The sequence below is a fragment of the Phacochoerus africanus genome, chromosome 8, assembly GCF_016906955.1.
Source record: "Phacochoerus africanus isolate WHEZ1 chromosome 8, ROS_Pafr_v1, whole genome shotgun sequence".
NCBI classification, from domain to species: Eukaryota; Metazoa; Chordata; class Mammalia; order Artiodactyla; family Suidae; genus Phacochoerus; species Phacochoerus africanus.
The window spans coordinates 6,890,205-6,908,325 of NC_062551.1; the positions used below are offsets into that span (position 1 = coordinate 6,890,205).

The following is an 18,121-nucleotide window of genomic DNA, read 5'->3' on the forward strand; positions in this document are numbered from 1 at the left end:
GACGTGTAATTCACCAAGCAGAAAGAAAGACGGACCTGCATCCACTTGGGATTTGAATTAGCTGAAGGCGTCACTGGTCTACACGGGCCACGTGAAACGGCAAAGCCTCCGCACGTCACCTCCGGCAGTGTGTAGCCCACTCTCCCGGCTGTCACCCTTCCTACCTGCGTGTTCTCTAATTCAAGTCACAGCGATTTCAGAATTAACTCTATAGGGCCACGAGGACATCGGTATCAAAAATTGTAATTAGCCCGGAGTTCCCTCTGTGGCTCAGCAGTTAACGAACCCGACTAGGATCCAGGAGGATGCGGGTTTGATCCCTGGCCTCGCTCAGTCAGTTTAAGAAGCCGGTGTGGCTGTGAGCTGTGGTGTAGACTGGCAGCTACAGCTCCAATTTGACCCCTGACCTGGGAACTTTCCATCTGCTGTGGGTGTCACCCTAAAAAGCAAAAAAATAAAATAATATAAATAAATTAAACACACACACACACACATAATTAGCCCAAACTTCAATTTAGCAATTTTAAAAGATTAGTTTTTATCTCAAAATACAAAAAGAAAAGGCAAGAGACATGTCTCACGAGATCCTTACGCAATGTTGCTTTATGCGTCAGATAACTGATTTCGTAGGAAAGGGAAGTGCGCTCAGAGAACTTCGATGACAGAACTGGACAAGAATTAACTTTTCTGAACGGTATGCAACTGACTGTCCTATCTGAGCGTGCCGGATGTCTCATTTGCGATGAGACAAAGCTGAGATGTGCTTTAAATTCAAATACAAAAAATGTAGACTTTTTACCGGCTGGCTTGCCAAAAATATAGAGGAAGTCTCCAGCCCAATAGGACTGAGACTTCATGTCAGCAGGCAGGACAGACTGAACCCGAGTTCACGTTCTTCTTAATGGTGGGCAAGCGGGGTGTCCTCACCCCTGTACCGTGCATGTCTATGGTTTCCACGACCAGCTGTAAAGACCGCTCTAGGGATGATCAGGATGCTAGCAAAATGCTCTCAACATCCTAAGACACAGCATCTTTTCCCTTGCTGATAACACGTGCTAAGAAAGGGAGTATAAATGAAGCTTCAGCTCTTCAAAGATAAAAATGACTTCTCCTTCAAACACACACACACACACACCACTTTCGTTCTTAGGACTTGGGAAAGTTCTCAAATTTCCTATAGCTGACTGACAAAGAAAGCCAAAGATCGTTTAGCTTATGTTTGTACAACTTACAAAGGGTATGTTGGGGGTTTAAGTTATACCACAAATGATTATTCCATGATTAAAATACCTGTAGGCCTAGGAGTTCTCCTGCGGCCCAGCGGGTCAAGGATCCCGGCTGGGGTCACGGCTGTGGTGCACGTTTCACCCCTGGCCCGGGAACATCCACATGCCACAGGTGTGGCAAAAAGCAAAAACCAAGCAAAAAAACTGGTACACCTGGAAAAGTAAGTGACTGTTTAACAGACTCACCAGGAAAGGATCGTTCGAAGACCTGATCCCATGGTTGGTGTCCACTCACATCGGAAGTGGGGAGTGGAGCTGTGTCTACTAGGCCTCTGCCCTACGGAGAGCACTGCCCCACGAGAGATGTGACATCAAAGCAGTTATGTTCTGGAGGGGACTCTGACCCGGGTGAAAAGCAGCAAACGAAACCCACCATTAAATGTGCATTAAATCATCAGGTGTGCTGCGCGCAGGGTCTGAAAAATCCTGCAGAACATGGGACCACGGAGCTGTGTGTCACAGAGGCCAGGCATGTTTTAGTCTGGCCTGGTTTCCTGCTCTGGATGACGAGCCCGGCCCATCTGTGTACCACGTTCCTCATTTAAAATCTCCTTTGCAGCTAAGTCCTTTTCAGGGCACTGAACACCAGCGCCTGGATCATGAGGACACTCTAATCGGTGGTCAAACATGTACTGACTACCTCCTGCGTGCCAAGCACTGGGATTAGCAGAAGACTGAGACGGCGTCCCTGCCCACAGGGAGTTTGCAGTATTTCATCTGCCTCAATGCTGGGCTCACCAGAAACCCAAGCGGAGGTCTGAGAAAACGCTCCGTCAACATGGCTGATCAAATTCGGGGCGGGCTTCTCTGCACCCGTCGGGGGCTCTCTTCTCCCCAAGGCTCACGGCCTCGCCCCTCCCTTCCCTTCCACAGGGTGCCCTGCCAGGGGGCTCCAGCATCTTTAAAACTGATGCAGTGGAAGTGCCGTCTCATTCTTTTTCCAGATAATCATGTCTTCTGACCACAGGCAGCCTCCTTCTGACTCAAGAGAGCCAACATTCTGGAAGTTAATACTGCAGTGCTTTTAGCGCTCCTTGGAAAACTTTTGGGGATCCTTGGTTTGGTGCACTGAAGCAGGAATGCACCGAACAGAATCCCAACGGACCAAGGCAGCTAACACATCTCTCCAAAAACCTAACTTGCTGCCCTGAGTTACTGAAGTGCTGCAGCCAAGGGGCCCTGTCTTCCCATGTCCACACGAAGGATGCCTTTCCTGTGCGTTGCCTAGGGAACTCCCCACTCATAAATGACAAAAACGGCACTTCCAAGGCATCACCGAAGAAAGTGCCATCATTAAAGTGGTAGTGCAGGATAAGAGAACACTTCGAGACAAACAACAGGCCCAACAGGCCCTAAATATTCTTTTTTGGTTGTTGCACAGATTGACAAAAGCCTACTGCTAGCTATCAACTCCTCATGGCAATGAAAGAAGGAACGAATGAAAGAAACAATGAATTTCTGAATTTCTTGGGCTAAATCTTCGCAGCACACCAACTTACTTGTTGGTAAATACTGTTTAATACACTCAAGGAGAGAAACATGAAGGCTATGTCAATATACACACTCAACATGAGTTTAACACAGTAGTATTAACTGAAGGGCCACAGGCTCAAGAATTTATCTGAAGCACCAGGAGACAATAATATAAGTAGTTTGGAACGGCAATTCCAAAAGTAAACATGTACAAACAGACTGAGAAAGTCACCTCTCTCTCTCTCTCTCTCTCTCGATCTCGCTCTCGCCCCCACACACACACACACACACACACACTCTATCTCACACACACTTTTTACCTCTCACAGAATATAAGCACTATCATATACATACAAAATAATAAAGACTTCATTTTGAATTAAACTCTTAAATCTTTGAAAAAAATCTATATTTGGATGTATTAAACAAAGAAACAAACAAACCTACTTTATACCGTAGCCTGAAAGAGATCCTTTAAATATTCACTCATTCTAACCTGAGACAACTCTCCTTCTCTTGGTGGGACAATGAAAATAAATTGCACTTCCCCCAAAGATACTGTATTTAAAATTTTGAGATTGATTCTTTTGCCGCTAATTCCAACATACACTTGGTAAAAGTGCCTTATGGAAAAAGAAGTATCAAAAATTTATCAAGAAAGGATGTTTCAAGGCCTAAGCGGAATGTTAAAACACAAACCTGTGTGAAATGAGTTAAAATTTATTTCACAATACTGAAATAACTGTAATTTACCAAGAATCATGATTAATTTTGGAACATAATAAAATTAAATACATCCCTATACTTCAACATAGTATTTTTATGTTTATATATAGTAAAATAACAGTTTGGCACTTAGCAGCTTTTGTTGGTTATTGCATCCCATATTATGTGGCAAATACATTTAAAAAATACTACCTAATTTCTGCAGCTACAGTTGTCAATTAACTGAATTAGAAAAAAAAAAAAAAGAACTATTTTTATAAAATGAGTTGACTGGGTTATGCAGGCACTGGTAATATTGCAACAGGGACCCATTCACTCCCAAACAATGACCTGTTTCTCCTTGGAGAGGCCTGGTGTGGACTGGGAAGGACCTGAAACTTCAGGAAGTGAAGAAAAGGGAATTGCTACCTGTCACAGCTTGAACAGGACAGCAGCTGCTACTTCAATGTACCTCAGTTGTGGCTTCTCAAGGCTAAGGTTCTGTTTCGTACGGGGCATTTTACCACAGAGAATTCACTTTTTAGCCATGTGTGTCCTCTAAGACTAGCGTCTCGTTGTGAAAAGCTGCAGTGGCCATTTGCAGCTCTGATTAAAAGACATCCAGGGTATCTGGGAAGAAAGTGTGCAGACAACGGACCGGCAGCCAGTACGAAGCAACGAGGCCGGCTTTGCCTTCCGAACCAAGCTCGGCCGTGCAAACCTGGCCTCGTGCCGCCGACAGAGACAATGACAACCTCACACCTTCTCTGACCCACCTCCTGGGCCAGGACGGAGAGTTACAGTGGACACACACGGTCCCTAGAAGGCTCACAGGGCAAGGCTCCTCGGCAGCTGTTCCAGCACGGGGACTGACCTCGAAGAGGAGTGAGAAACAAAGCCGGGGGCAGGTTCCCCTTCCACGGTCCGTGGCTGGGAAAGCACAAGCCATGGTTCACAGGCACGGGAAAAACACACAAACAGTGCATGCAGGAAGTTTCTAGAAGAAATTCCTCTTCTCAAATTAGAACCAAATGATACACTGATACATTTGCTAATCTTTAAAATCAAATGCTGCTGCTTCTGTATACTGGGGGCGGGGGGCTGTAGAAAACAATCCGAAATGAGGTGCTCCATATTAAACTGACCGGAAAACCGAGAGTGCATAAATTCAAATTATGAAGTAATCAAGCACACCGAAGCCCCTGGTTCCACACCACGGTGGCAGAATTTGAATGGAAAACAAAACGTCTCACAAGGTGAGCGCCACTGGTGACAGCCGTTCTCCCCCCACGGGCAGCGGGGCGGAGGGGCCGACCCGGGAGTGAGAGCGAGCAGAGGAGGAAAGGATTAATTCACTCGACTAGGAACAGAATGAAATTAAGTTGAGGTAGTTGATTCTACCGGCTAAACCTTACTTGTAATTTGTCTAAAACTCGTACTAGTGAACGGCACTGAGAAAATTCTGCTACAAAGTCTAGATTCTTGACATGGATTTTCATTCTAAGACACGTTTTCCAACCCTAAACAGTAGTAAACAAGACTGTGTGTGCTTTCAGACAGATTGTTTTAGAAAGTTTCTGATCCCTATATATCTTCTCCGGACAGGTTTCTCTCCTTTTTTTGGTCACAGCAGACCTGCATTAGGTGCCCGGCCCGGGTCTTTCTTCTATAAAGTCGCCTCCGAACATCCTCATCTTTATAAAGTGGTTTTGGTTGCGCGGGGGCGGGAGCAGGGCAGGGCACGAGGTCCTGCGCCGCTCGGAGCGTGCCACCCTGGGAGTGGCGCCCGCTCCTCGGAGTTAAGACAGAAGCCAGCAACTCCCCTCCAGCTCACGGGAGGCCTGCCACCTGACGCATTCATGGGTCGCCTCTTCAGGTTACTAAGATAGAGTGTCATAAAGGAGACATTTTACCTTAGTTTCCACTCATCACAACACAATGTTAAAAAGATTCTTAGGACAGAGTACTAGTAGTAAGTGGGCCTTGAGTCCAAGCTAACACTGCAGGCACAAACCTCAGCTTGCTGGGCAGAGTTAGGCATAGGATGTCCTCCCAAGTGCAGTAGAAAAGCAATCTTGGTATGTCTGGATATGTTGAGTTGCATATACGGATGTTTGTTTGTTTACCAAAGCCGGATACAGGTTCCCTCCAGGGAGAATGCACCTTAGTATTCTAACTTGGATATTTTACAGCACACCGATTCCCACTTCCCTTTTCCTTTGACAGTGACTAGCCCCGGGGGGGTCTACAGACACATCTGCGGGAGGAACCGAGTCCTCCCAGGAGCTTCTGGGCAGACACCGGTTCTCCCCAACAAGAGCTGAGGCCCAGGCTGCCGAGCGACAGGAAACCAGCAGAGTTACCACACAAAGGCCGGCGCGCAGAGCAAGGTTCGGCTGCCACCTCCGCTCCCCGCACGGAGCCGTGTCACGGCGCTTGGTCAGGAGCTCTGCTGCTGCTCTGCGTCCTCTTCAAGGGGAATGAACACGGATCCGGAACAAGCCTTGCTGCAGCTGCAGGCGGAAGAGCTTGCAGTTGGCAATACGCAAGGCTGCGCAGCCGGTGCGGCGGAGGTCAGAGGGCAGCAGGGGCTTCGTGTGGTGCCAGGTCCCCGTGCTCCTTTTGAACTCCCGCACGTAGTCGTAATTGGTACCTGTGCCAGAAGAGTAAGCAGAGGTGACACACATGCCTCGGCATCCCTGGGGAACAGTTACGACCAAAGCACCCTAACGTCTGACCTGTGTCAAGATCTCCGATGACATAAATACTGGCTCCTATGGGTACGGCTCCATAAACAAAAGAGGAACTGGTGGGGATGCATAAATTCTGGTCATTAAGATAGATCCACCTGAAAACAGAGGGACAAAATTAAGGCAGTCGAGAGGATGGCCACGACATCTGTGCAGACTGAGATGACAAAACTTGCTGAGCCACTCACAGCTCAAGGCGCGACCCCCCGCACTGCACTTCCGGGGACCCCGTGCTTCCTTCCTGGCATGCTCGAGGGCACTGTGCCTGTTCCAGAACGAAACATCTATTGAATCATCAGGAGGACGCACTTTTTAATCTGCTTCTTTTGCTCAGCACAGTGTTTCTGGGACTCACTGGCGCTGCTGCTTACATCAGTATCTCATTTCCTGTTATTTCCAGCAGTATTCCACTGCACGGGCACACCGAAACTTGTCAACCATTCACCTGCTCACGCTCATGGGGCAGGCCATCGCCTGGGCTAATGGCCAGGGTTTGGCTATTGTGAGCAAAGCTGTTTGGGATGAAGCTACTTTGTGGGCTTACCTTATGGACTTGCTGGATGACATGGTTAAAGGTACACTCCCCCCCTTTTTATTTTGCTTTTTAGGGCCACACCCCTGGCACGTGGAGGTTCCCGGCTAGGGGTCCAATTGGAGCTGTAGCTGCCAGCCACGGCCACAGCCACAGCAACGCCAGATCCAAGTCAAATCTGTGACCTACACCACAGCTCACGGCAATGGCAGATCCTTAAGCCACGGAGCAAGGCCAGGGATCAAAGCCTCATCCTCATGGATACTAGTTGGATTCATTGCTGCTGAGCCACAATGAGAACGTCCAGAGGTATACGTCTTCTGATAGGAAAAGGCTGCACTGTTTTCCAAAGTGCTGTGCTGTTTGTATTCCAGTTGGCAATGTATGAGAAAGGCAATGGTTCAGCTCTACGGCCGGCTCTTGGTACCATCATCTTTTTCATTTTAGCCATAGGAGTTCTGTGCTTTTCCCTGAAGACGAATGATGCTGTCATTTCTGCATGTGCTTATTGGACATTTTACATATCCACGTTCATGAAATGTCTGCTCAAAGATCTGCTCATTTTTCAAATTGGGTTTTCTGTCTTCTTATTGAATTTTAAGATTCCTTTTTTTTCATGGCTGCAAGTCCTCTGTTAGATAAGTACATCAGATATTTTCCCCAACTAGCAGACTTAGGATGTCTTTTCTCTATCTTTTTTTTTGGCTGCATCCATGCCATGCGGAAGTTCCTGGGCCAGGGACTGAACCCGTGCCACATCAGGGACAATGCCACATCCTTAACTGCTAGGCCACCAGGGAACTCCAGTCTTCCCATTTTCTTAACAGAGCCTTTTTGAAGAACAGAAGTTTCAAATTCTGATGAATTCCAATTTATCCTTCTTTTTTAAAAAAAATAGTTCATGCTTTCCGTGTCCTTCTAGGTAATCTCTGCCTACTCCAAGGTTGCAAAGCTTTTTAAATTAAATTAAAACTTCTGGAAATTTTATTGTTTCAGGTTTTTTTTTTTTTTTGTCTTATGGCTCTTTTAGGGCCGCACTCTCAGCACATGGGGCTTCCCAGGCTATGGGTCTAATCGGAGCTACAGCTGCTGGCCTACACCACAGCCACAGCAATGCCAGATCTGAGCCTCATCTGCCACCCACACCACAGCTCATGGCAATGTCAGATCCTTAATCCACTGAGTGAGGCCAGGGATCAAACCCATAACCTCATGGTTCCTAGTCGGATTCGTTTCCGATGTGCCACGAGGGGAACCCCCTATTGTTTCAGTTTTCACATTTAGGTCTTATGATAAAATTTGAGTTAACTTTTGAGTATGGTATGAAGTATAAAAGTCAACTCCTTTTTTTTTTTTTCCAACAACTACAGACATCTAGTTGTTCCAGCATCATTTGCTAAAAAGATGTTTCTTTCTCCACCAAATTGCCCTGGCACTTCTGTTGAAAATCAATCTAATAACCACTAAAAGGATCTGGGGCTCGAAGAAGTGGATGCTTCCACAGCGGAGACAGAAAATACAAGATGAGCCTGGAGCATCTTGTGCTGCCAAAGAGGAAGTGCTTAAAAAAGGACGAGGGTGTGTCAAAAGTCCGCCGCAGCTGATGTGCAAAAGCCGGGACAATCTGAGCAACAAAATAATGACAGCGCTAGATGTATAACTCATAGAATAAATATCCGGGAGTCCATACTGATATAAATAAGTGACTGAACACATTAGAAAAGGGGGGAGAGGAGGGAGAAGGGACAAATCTTCTTTACAGAAATCCAGCTGTCAAACGTAGAAGGAATGAGGCAGGTAGAAAAACTGCTGTTAGGCCAACTCTGCAGTAATGATACTGTGAGGCTAGTCCATTGATGGGTATTCAATTAGTGGCGGAAGTTTAAGGAGAAATAATATATTTGCATATTCTCAAATATATTATGAGAAATAATATATTTGCATATTCTCAAATATCTTCTGAGATAGTCATTAATTACAAAGGGAGAGACAGTCACTTCGCAGTGGAGAAACCCAGTGGAGGCCACCTTAAGCAAGGCGTCAAGATGAGCATCACGAGCAAGGAGACATGACCCCACGCTCCCCGCCGCGTGGGGCAGAGGAGGGCCCCACAGCACTTCTGTGGGATTCCGAACACACCACCTCGGCCGAATCATGAGAGGTCTGAGACAAAGCCAGACGAAGAGACATCCTAGTAGAAAAGTGACCATTAACCTTCAAGGGGGTCAAGGTCATGGAGGGCGAGGAGCCGTCAGAGATGAAAGCATCTAAAGAAACACAACAACTGAAAGCAGTGTTGGCTCCTGGATGGGATCCCGCAGCAGAGGGAGAAAGGGTGTGATGAGCAGATGAGCTGTAAGAGGCCAATAACGTCTATGGCTTATTTAATGATATTGTGCCTACACAAACATCCTGGCTTTCATACCTGGTATGTAAAGATGTTAACATTAGGAGAAGCTGGGTGAATGGTTTATGGGAACCCTGTCTATTTTGCAATTTTTCTACCAGTCTAAAATTATTCCAAAATAAAAGGTTTTTTTGTTTGTTTGTTTTTAGCTGCTCCCATGGCAGGTGGAAGTACCCAGGCCAGGGACTGAACCCATGCCACAAGCAGTGACCCTATCTACAGTGGTGGCAACACTGGATCCTTAACCTACTGAGCCACCAGGGAACTCCTATAAAAGTTTTTGTTTGTTTTTTTTTTTTTTGCACTTTAAAAAAGGAACAAGAACAAACTAGACTCTGCTGTGTAGTATGCTCACTCAAGGTAATAATCTGACCAAATAATTTCCCTTTAATAGCTAAAGGCACAGCCAGGTCACAGGAGACCTCAGTCAGACCTCGGGACAACCCATGTCCAGGCCTCCCGTCACCACTGGAGCCCGCACGTGCCCCAGCACTGCTCCCGCCTCTAACTCTAGGCCATCAACTGTCCAAAAAGCTGGCAGCTAAGGTACACAGCATTGTGATACTAATAACAAATGTACAATTATTTCACGAAGAACAGCACTTTTATCTCAATGAACACTCTTCCCAGACTGTTATCAAGCAGTAGCTTCCGTATTTTGAATCCCAAGAAACACCAAAGCAGAATGATGCGTCTGAGATCACGTAACAGCTCAGGAGCAAAGCGGCTGTGCACGACGCTGCGGTACTTCTGAGTGCCTTCTCCTAACTCTGGATTCCTCTAACATCTAGATGTTGCCTGGAGTCAAGCAGTTTGCTGCGACTGGGAATACTATGGCTCTTGCCTCCAATAAATAAGAAAAAGGAAAAAATCTAAGAGCTCGCACTGCAGAGTTAAGAGGCCTTTAAAAGAAACAGCTGTAACAATGTCAAATAGAGTAAGTGGCTCCTTCGTATTTTGTGTCTTCGGGGCTGGACATAAATAACTAAACTCTGACATTTAAATTCTTCCCAGGTCCTAAATCAAACAAGGCTGCTGAGTATCCCCTGCCTTGTGCAAGGCTGAGCTGCACCCAGGACATGCCTACGGGGGAGGCCTGTAGCTCCTCCAGCAAGTCCATTAACAGGGCCACACCCCTGCTCACCAGGGAACTGGCCTTTCTGAATTAGGACATATACGACTAGATTATCTAGTGAAAGAACACGGCAGAATACAAGGACGTTTCAGAGTAATTTTGTAGAGTTGAGAATTCAACATAACTCCTCCCTCGAAGAGTCCAACAAAGTTGAAGAAGTTGGTCTATACAGACAGTCTACCAAATTTCGTCCAAAGCAGATCAATGATCTGGAGTCCCTGGGTTTCAAAAAAAATAATCCTAGGTGATCTACTGTATATACTGATGAGGCTTCTATTAGAAAAAGAGGAGAAGCTAACTGGATCGTGTGTAAGCTACTGCTTATAAAAACGGTATAAAAGCTACCTGGTCAGGCCTTTCTTTCCCTACTGTTTCCCACCTCACTGGCCTTGGACAATGTAGCCAACGCCATCTCTCTTGCGTCACTTGTAAGGAGGGGACACCGTCACCAACCTCCGGTGGCTGTTGTGAGGTGGACTGGAAGGCCAAGGTAAGTGCTCTGCTCAGTGTCTAGGACACAGCAGGCATCACTGAGGAAGGGTCATCCTGGGAAGGGTAGGGCGACAGCCGTCTTTAAGGATGCTGTTCTCACTCACGGGCTCATCAGGAGCTGGGGCTACAACGATGTGTCCTCTGCTAACTCGGAGCTGAGAGTTAAAATACGGCACGGATCCTGGTGGCGAGCTTCTGAGAGAGCAGAGCAGGAGGAGAAAGACAGGCTCCGGGAGAGAGGGTGAGAAGAAGAGGGAGGAGTGGCGGGAGGGAGCTTGAGCAAAGGTCTGGCTGAACCTCCTGCAAGGAGCAGCTAAGAACGCTGGCCAAAATACAAGACAACTGCCTGAGGGCTCTGGAGACAGCAGAAGCTGGCAGACTCCAGAAAGGAATTGAGAGTTGAACAAGCACCCCCCCACACACCCCCCGCAGTGAGGCTCTGGTCCCTTGGTCTCTGTCTGGAGGCAGCCTGGGGCTGGCGGCTCAGGGAGCAAAGCCCCTAGAGAAAACCCTGCCGGCTCTCTGGCCCCCGGAATCAGGGGAGAGGAGAATCAGCCAAGTGTGCGGGGGTCTCGGAAAGATGGGAGGTACACAGAGCCCCAAAACTGAGGGCACCCACTGTCTTGCGCCTGACTGACACTGGATCCACGAATAGGTGTCCTGAAGGCTCGGAACAGCCCCGCAGGGGTCACAGCCACAGTCTGAGTTCAGTCCTGTCCACTGCCTGCTAAACCCCTGGAGCAAGAGAGGAGACCTCAGGGCCTCAACAATGTCCCACTCACAACGCCACAGACACAATCCAGAATCACTCAGCCAAAGAGCCAGAAAAATAAGAACCCCTTCCCAAGGAAATAAACCGTCAACAGATGCCAACTCTGAGATGAACTCAGATGGTGGGATTATCTATCCACCAGGCGGGGGCGTGAACGCAGCTACCCTGACGATGCTCGATGCTCGGTAAGAGAAAGGAAAACACACTGTGATGAAAAGAAAGGAGACCGCAGCAGAGAAAGTTGTAAGATCTGATATGTCGCCTGAAGAAACCAGAAAAGGAAGAGCAAAATCAGCCCAAAGTGAGTGAAAGGAAGGAAGTAACTCAGGCAAGAGAAGAAACCAGATGAAAGAGAAAACTTCCACAAGGGAGAAAATGAACATCCAGGCGCAGTGGCAGGCCTCGTCAACAGAGGGCGCTGGAGGGACTGCCAGGCTGGGTGGAGGCAAGGCTTCTTCCTGATGCCAGGGGCCTTTTTCTTCCTCCCGCTGCTCTGCCCCCTCCAGAGAGCAGGACGCCCAGAGGTGCCCCTCAGCGAGCTCCTCGGGCAACCAGCAGGTGGCTCCCAGTGCACCAGCTCAGGCTGGCAGCTCGGGGCTCTGCCAAGACATGGGCCATGGCACCCCCTCCTCCACTGAGGGGAATCCCAGCCTTGAGGGGTGGGGAGGAGTCGGCCTGGCTGCTCCTTTCTGGGTACGTTCCCGCAGTCCTACAGGTTGTGGCTGCACCTCCTTCACAGGCTGTATGCCTTTGCGGGAGGGCCCTGTCACCCGCCAGCAGCTCCGGCCAGTGATTGATGACACACGTGAAATCACCCCTGCAGGTTACTGGCGTGGTTTCTGTCTCTGGCCAGGAGCGGGGTTCATCTCCCACCCTCCGGATCACACATGTTGCAAAAGCACGTGAGTGCATGCTCCCTCCCAGTCATCAGGTCCGTGTGGCACAACCGACGCGGGGCAGACCACCGCGAGGTTTTATGGAACATCACGGTATCAGAATCTCGGGAACTAGTACCACAGGAAGACAGCAGAACTGACACGGTCCTGGGGCAAGACGGTGCAGCTCCCACTGGTCCTGCGGGTAAAAGAACGGCTCCTGGCAGTCCCTGCAAATTGCTGAGCAGGGAAAGCGGCAGCTGCGTCGACAGCAGTCCACCAAGGCCAGGGGTCGTGCTGCATGAAGACACCACACGTGCGGAGTTCCCGTTGTAGTTCAGTGGGTTAAGAACCCTTCCTATGGTAGCTCAGTGGGTTAAGAACCCAACTAGTGGAGTTCCCGTTGTGGCACAGTGGTTAACGAATCCGACTAGGAACCATGAGGTTGCAGGTTCGATCCCTGGCCTTGCTCAGTGGGTTAAGGATCCCGCATTGCCGTGAGCTGTGGTGTAGGTCGCAGACAGAGCTTGGATCCCGCATTGCTATGGCTCTGGCATAGGCCGGTGGCTGCAGCTCTGATTAGACCCCTAGCCTGGGAACCTCCATATGCCATGGGAGCGGCCCTAGAAAAGGCAAACACACACACACACAAAGAACCCAACTAGTATCCATGAGGATGCAGGTTCGATCCCTGCCCTTACTCAGTGGGTTAAAGATCCAGTGTTTTTGCAAGGTGGGGTGTTGGTGGCAGATGTGGCTTGAATTATGGCTGTGGTACAGGCCAGAGGTTATGGCTCTAGTTTGACCCCTAGCCTGGTAACTTCCACATGTCATGGGTGTGGCCCTAAAAAGACAAAAAAAAAAAAAACCCCAAAAAACAGTCCAAAAAAACCTGTACATGGGACTGAGCCTGCAATCAGCCTAACTACGCAATTACGTTTATGAAATTACACAGATATTTTTGAAAACCCCCTGACTTTTCTCAGTGAATTAAAGGGGGATATAAGAGGTAACACCATGCCTGCATTTCCAAGTCTTTGATGGTGGCACTAAGGGCCTGCACATTCTTCAAGGATGCAGTACTGCTTCTGGTTTTCCCAATATTGCAGGAAAACCCCTGAACCAGAATGGTCTCCAACCCGCAGGTCAGAGAACCACACAGTGGGGATGCGGCCGGTGGTCAAAGACGTCTCCTCAATTACACGTCTGGGCATCAAAAGACGAAAGGACAGGAGTTGACTGTTAACACAATTTCTCTATAAAAACGCAAGGCGGAGGGCAGATGGGCCGGGCAGACGCACAGAGGCACGAAGACACAGGATGGTTGTGTGAAGAGAGCGGGAGGACAGAACCCACGCGAGGAAGAAGGTGAAAAGGGTGGAACATGTTCTCAGCTTCAGGTCACGGAGGGGCCTGAGTAGGAGGCTCAATATTCTCGTTGGTAAGCAACGGGGAAACGGGAAGAATTTTCATCAGAAGCCAACGACCAAAGTCAGAGTAAGCTCTCCCAAGTGTAGGCAGGTGAAACGTCTTAGAGGGACTGCTTAGCAGGCTAGTGACATAGCCCTTGGGACTGAGTGAGCGCCCTGGGGCAGGGGCAGAGGAGGACACGTGGGTATGTGTGAAAAACCCTAGAGTTCAAAAAAAAAGACCTGGCAACTGGCAACTCATGAGATGTGAAGCATCGGCAAGAATCCGGGACGGCCTTTTTTTCTTTTGCATACAGACCCCCAGGAGGACGGCGTGTTAGTGAGAGAACAGGGATACAGGGAACAGAAAGAGACAGCGTCTTTCTGGATATATCAAGTTGCGACTATGACTTGGTATAAATAATGGCAGTTTTTTGCTTTCCTTCAAATAGTTTTGTTTTTAGTCAGAAACATAGAAAATATTAAGATAAGGCATGTTTCCAGGAAAGTTTTAACCTAAAAATAGGGAACAAAGACAGGAAAGACAAGAGATTACTTAGAAACAATAAATGGTCTCCAATCTAATGCAGACGGATCATCTGGCAATGGTTTCTAGAGTATGCAAATGTCACATACTTGGAAACATCTGATCCTGAGAGAAAGAAACTACTTACATATGGTTTTTCCCTCTTCAATAGGTATTTATGGGAAAGCCTGTATGTTTTAGGCAGTATCATGTGGTAGCTGAAAAGGTGGAACTCGGGGGCCAGAACAGCTGAGTTCAAATTCCAGCTCGGGTACCTGCTACCTGTGTGTCTTCAGACATGTTACTTAACCCGTCTGTGTTCTGGTCTCCTCATGTGCAGGACAGGAATCAAAAGAGTACGTGTATCTCAGAGGGTTGTTCTCAAGAATCAATGTGTTAAGTGACTTAATACAGGCCCTTAGTGTTATATATGGGGCTTGTGTTATCTAAAAAGGAATCCTATACCATGACAACAGAAATCAAGCTTTCTTTATTCTATTTGTAAACTAACGTTAGAGAGCTTGAAAATAACAAAACTAAAGACACATGAATGTTACTTGCAAGTGCTTTTAAACAGAAAAGAAGTAACACTCATGTTTAACAATTATGAACTAAAAGCAAAGAATGAGACAATAAAAAGAACAACTAAATAGAATTAAAGAATACAGTAACTGAAATGAAAAATACACAGAAGGAATCAATAGTAGACCAGGGAGTTCCCGTCGTGGCGCAGTGGTTAACGAATCCGACTAGGAACCATGAGGTTGCGGGTTCGGTCCCGGCCCTCGCTCAGTGGGTTAACGATCCGGCGTTGCCGTGAGCTGTGGTGTAGGTTGCAGACGCGGCTCGGATCCCACGTTGCTGTGGCTCTAGCGTAGGCCGGTGGCTGCAGCTCCGATTCGACCCCTAGCCTGGGAACCTCCATATGCCGCGGGAGCGGCCCAAGAAATAGCAACAACAACAACAACAACAACAACAAAAAAGACAAAAAGAGAAAAAAAAATAGTAGACCAAATGAGGTAGAACAGAAAAAAAAAAAAAAAAAGGAGTTCCCCTTGTGGCTCAGCAGGTTAAGAACCTGACTAGTATCCATGAGGATGTGGTTCAATACCTGGCCTTGCTCAGTGGATTAAGGACCTGGTGTTGCTGCAAGCAGCAGTGTAGGTCGCTGATGCAACATGGATTCCGTGTTGCTGTGGCTGTGGTGTAGGCTGGCAGCTGCAGTTCTGATTTGACCCCTAGCCTGGGAACTGTCAGATGCTGTGGGTGCGGCCCTAAAATTAAAAAATATATATATATATATATAATATATATATATTCTTCTGCCACATATATATGGCAGAAGAATGGATCAGTGAGCTGAGAGACAGAGTAGTGGAAAGAATGAAGAAAAATGAGGCCAGTTTAAAAGAGCTCTGGGACAACATGGAGTGTACTAATCGCATTACAGGTGTCCCAGAAGGAGAAGGGGTGGGGGACTGAGAAAATATTAAAACTTCACTCACCCGGGGAAGCAAATAGTCACCCCAGTCCAGGCAGTGCAGAGATCCCCAAATGGGTTAATCCTGCCACTGAGGAATACACGTCTATCTAAAGCTCATCAACTAGTCACATGAAACAACCGGATAGAAATCTAAAGGTTCTAAACAATTTACAGCATGGCAAGGGCAGAACGAAAACTTTATGCCAGATTTCAGTCCTGGACAATCAAAACAGGGACAGAAAGTGGTAAAACCATAAGCAACCTTGATTCCTCCAGCAGCAAGTTACAGCACTCTGGCTCACACTGTCCAAACAGAAATGCAGGCATCACGAGAAAGGCTTATATCAGTATCTCCCCAGAAACCAAACGTTCTGACCACTGCTTGTTAATGAAATTGGGCAGACTGTGTCGAGATTCATTTGGCAGGAAGTTAATACACTACTTCACTGCTTGCACAGTCAGCCCTCACAGTAACACACTGAGGAAGAGGCTGTAGAAAAGTATTTGAAATTCTGCTCCTGACCCCCACCCCAGAAGTGCCCTCAAACTGCTCTCAGTTTGTCTAAGACATTTCCCTAAGATTGTCTGTCTCCCATAATTGAAGGAAAGAAAACAGCTATGCAAATATCCTAAATTTAATACACGGTAATAGGTAACATTTATATCAATTTCTAAAATCTTAGTAACTGCCCATCGTTTGCCCTCATCTAAAATAACATGAAATTAAACATTGTATTATGGTGCCCTCTTCTGGTAACACGGCTGAAATGCTACCACGAGATTCATTTCAGCACAGCACTTTCCCTGTAGGATGTGACCGTATGACTCCAATAAAAACACCCTTCGGTGGCTACAACGATCAAATGTGTCAGCGGAGGGAGTGAGGGGGTTGGAAGGATGCTGCCTACTCTACAAGACGTACACGGCAGGCTGTTGTTGCTGTTTTAAGCATCGCTGACAGCACATTCACTGAGTGTCTGATACAGGCCAGGTATGAGCCAAAGCTAGAACGCAAAGCTGGCGGAGGTGGAACTCGCCCCGAAGGAGCTTTCGGTTAACAATCCCCATCTGGGAGTTCCCGTCGTGGCGCAGTGGTTAACGAATCCGACTAGGAACCATGAGGTTTCGGGCGTGGTCCCTGCCCTTGCTCAGTGGGTTAACGATCCGGCGTTGCCGTGAGCTGTGGTGTAGGTTGCAGACGAGGCTCGGATCCCGCGTTGCTGTGGCTCTGGCGTAGGCTGGTGGCTACAGCTCCGATTCGACCCCTAGCCTGGGAACCTCCATATGCCACGGGAGCGGCCCAAGAAATGGCAAAAAAAAAAAAAAAACAATCCCCATCTGAGGGAGCGATGCTGGGAGACCACAGACCAAGGAGCCTAAGACAGACTGGGAGATGCAAGAAGGCTTTCTCTGGGTAGTGATAATTCAACAGTTTTTGGAAGACGCCAAATTAACTGGATAAACATGGGAAGGGAAAATTTTGGCAAAAGCAACAGTACAAGAGCACAGAGCTGAGACAATCACAACAAGTTTTGGTGGAAAAAAAAAAAATCACTCGGTGGGACTCAAGTGAAGCATCTAGGTTGAATAATAGCAGAAAGAGTGGACAAAGGCCGTATCACAAAAGGCCATCCATGCTGAGTTAAGGAGTTTAAAGTTTCTCCTAAAAGCTATCAAAAGTGTCAAGGTCTGATTTACATTTTAGAAACATTTTTCTATGACTTTCCTATAAGCTACCAATACTTCTGAAGTCACTGAATAAATACCTAGTATGCATTAGACATGAACAGATTAAATTCAATGAAATAATTTGAAACAAAACTAAGTAACGCTAAAACAAGACTTTGAGAGCATAAGGAAAAAAAACTGCAGCAGCTGCATCATCCGTTCCTAGTTACCTTTTAAACTCGTCGTGGTAGAATTCCGACTTGCAAGTCACCATCTCGCCCCCCTGGATGTCCTCGCGACTTCTGACGCCCCCGAACACATACAGTTCCATGGCTACTCCACAGGCTACCGCTCCAAACCTGCAAGGCCACACAGCACACTAGGTGTTGGATTTACAACTCACAGCCCGAGTCCCTCATTCCTCCTACGCTTGTTTTAGCTCAGCAACATTCAGTGTTTCACAAACATGCACGTCTTTCTTTTCCAGGAAATGGACTGTTCGTTTAATGCTCTCTAAACCGGACGCCAGGTCAAACAAAAGATCAGTTTGGAAGACGGGAAAAGCCAAAGCCAGGTGAAGGGGACTCTGCGCAGTTCCCCCCCCCCTC

General features: G+C 47.5%; 1 protein-coding gene across 1 annotated transcript in view; it reads right to left on the minus strand.

The window, feature by feature from the left end:
* Nucleotides 1-486: 486 nt before the first annotated feature.
* Nucleotides 487-18,121, minus strand: part of GAN (gigaxonin) — a 60,729-nt gene continuing 43,094 nt past the window's right edge. The window contains exons 9-11 of the mRNA XM_047790090.1: nucleotides 17,744-17,872; nucleotides 6,203-6,312; nucleotides 487-6,117 (exon numbers count right to left, since the gene is read on the minus strand). Of these exons, the coding sequence (XP_047646046.1) occupies nucleotides 5,936-6,117; nucleotides 6,203-6,312; nucleotides 17,744-17,872 (421 nt within the window). The 3' untranslated portion in view covers nucleotides 487-5,935. The remainder of the gene's footprint in view (nucleotides 6,118-6,202; nucleotides 6,313-17,743; nucleotides 17,873-18,121) is intronic.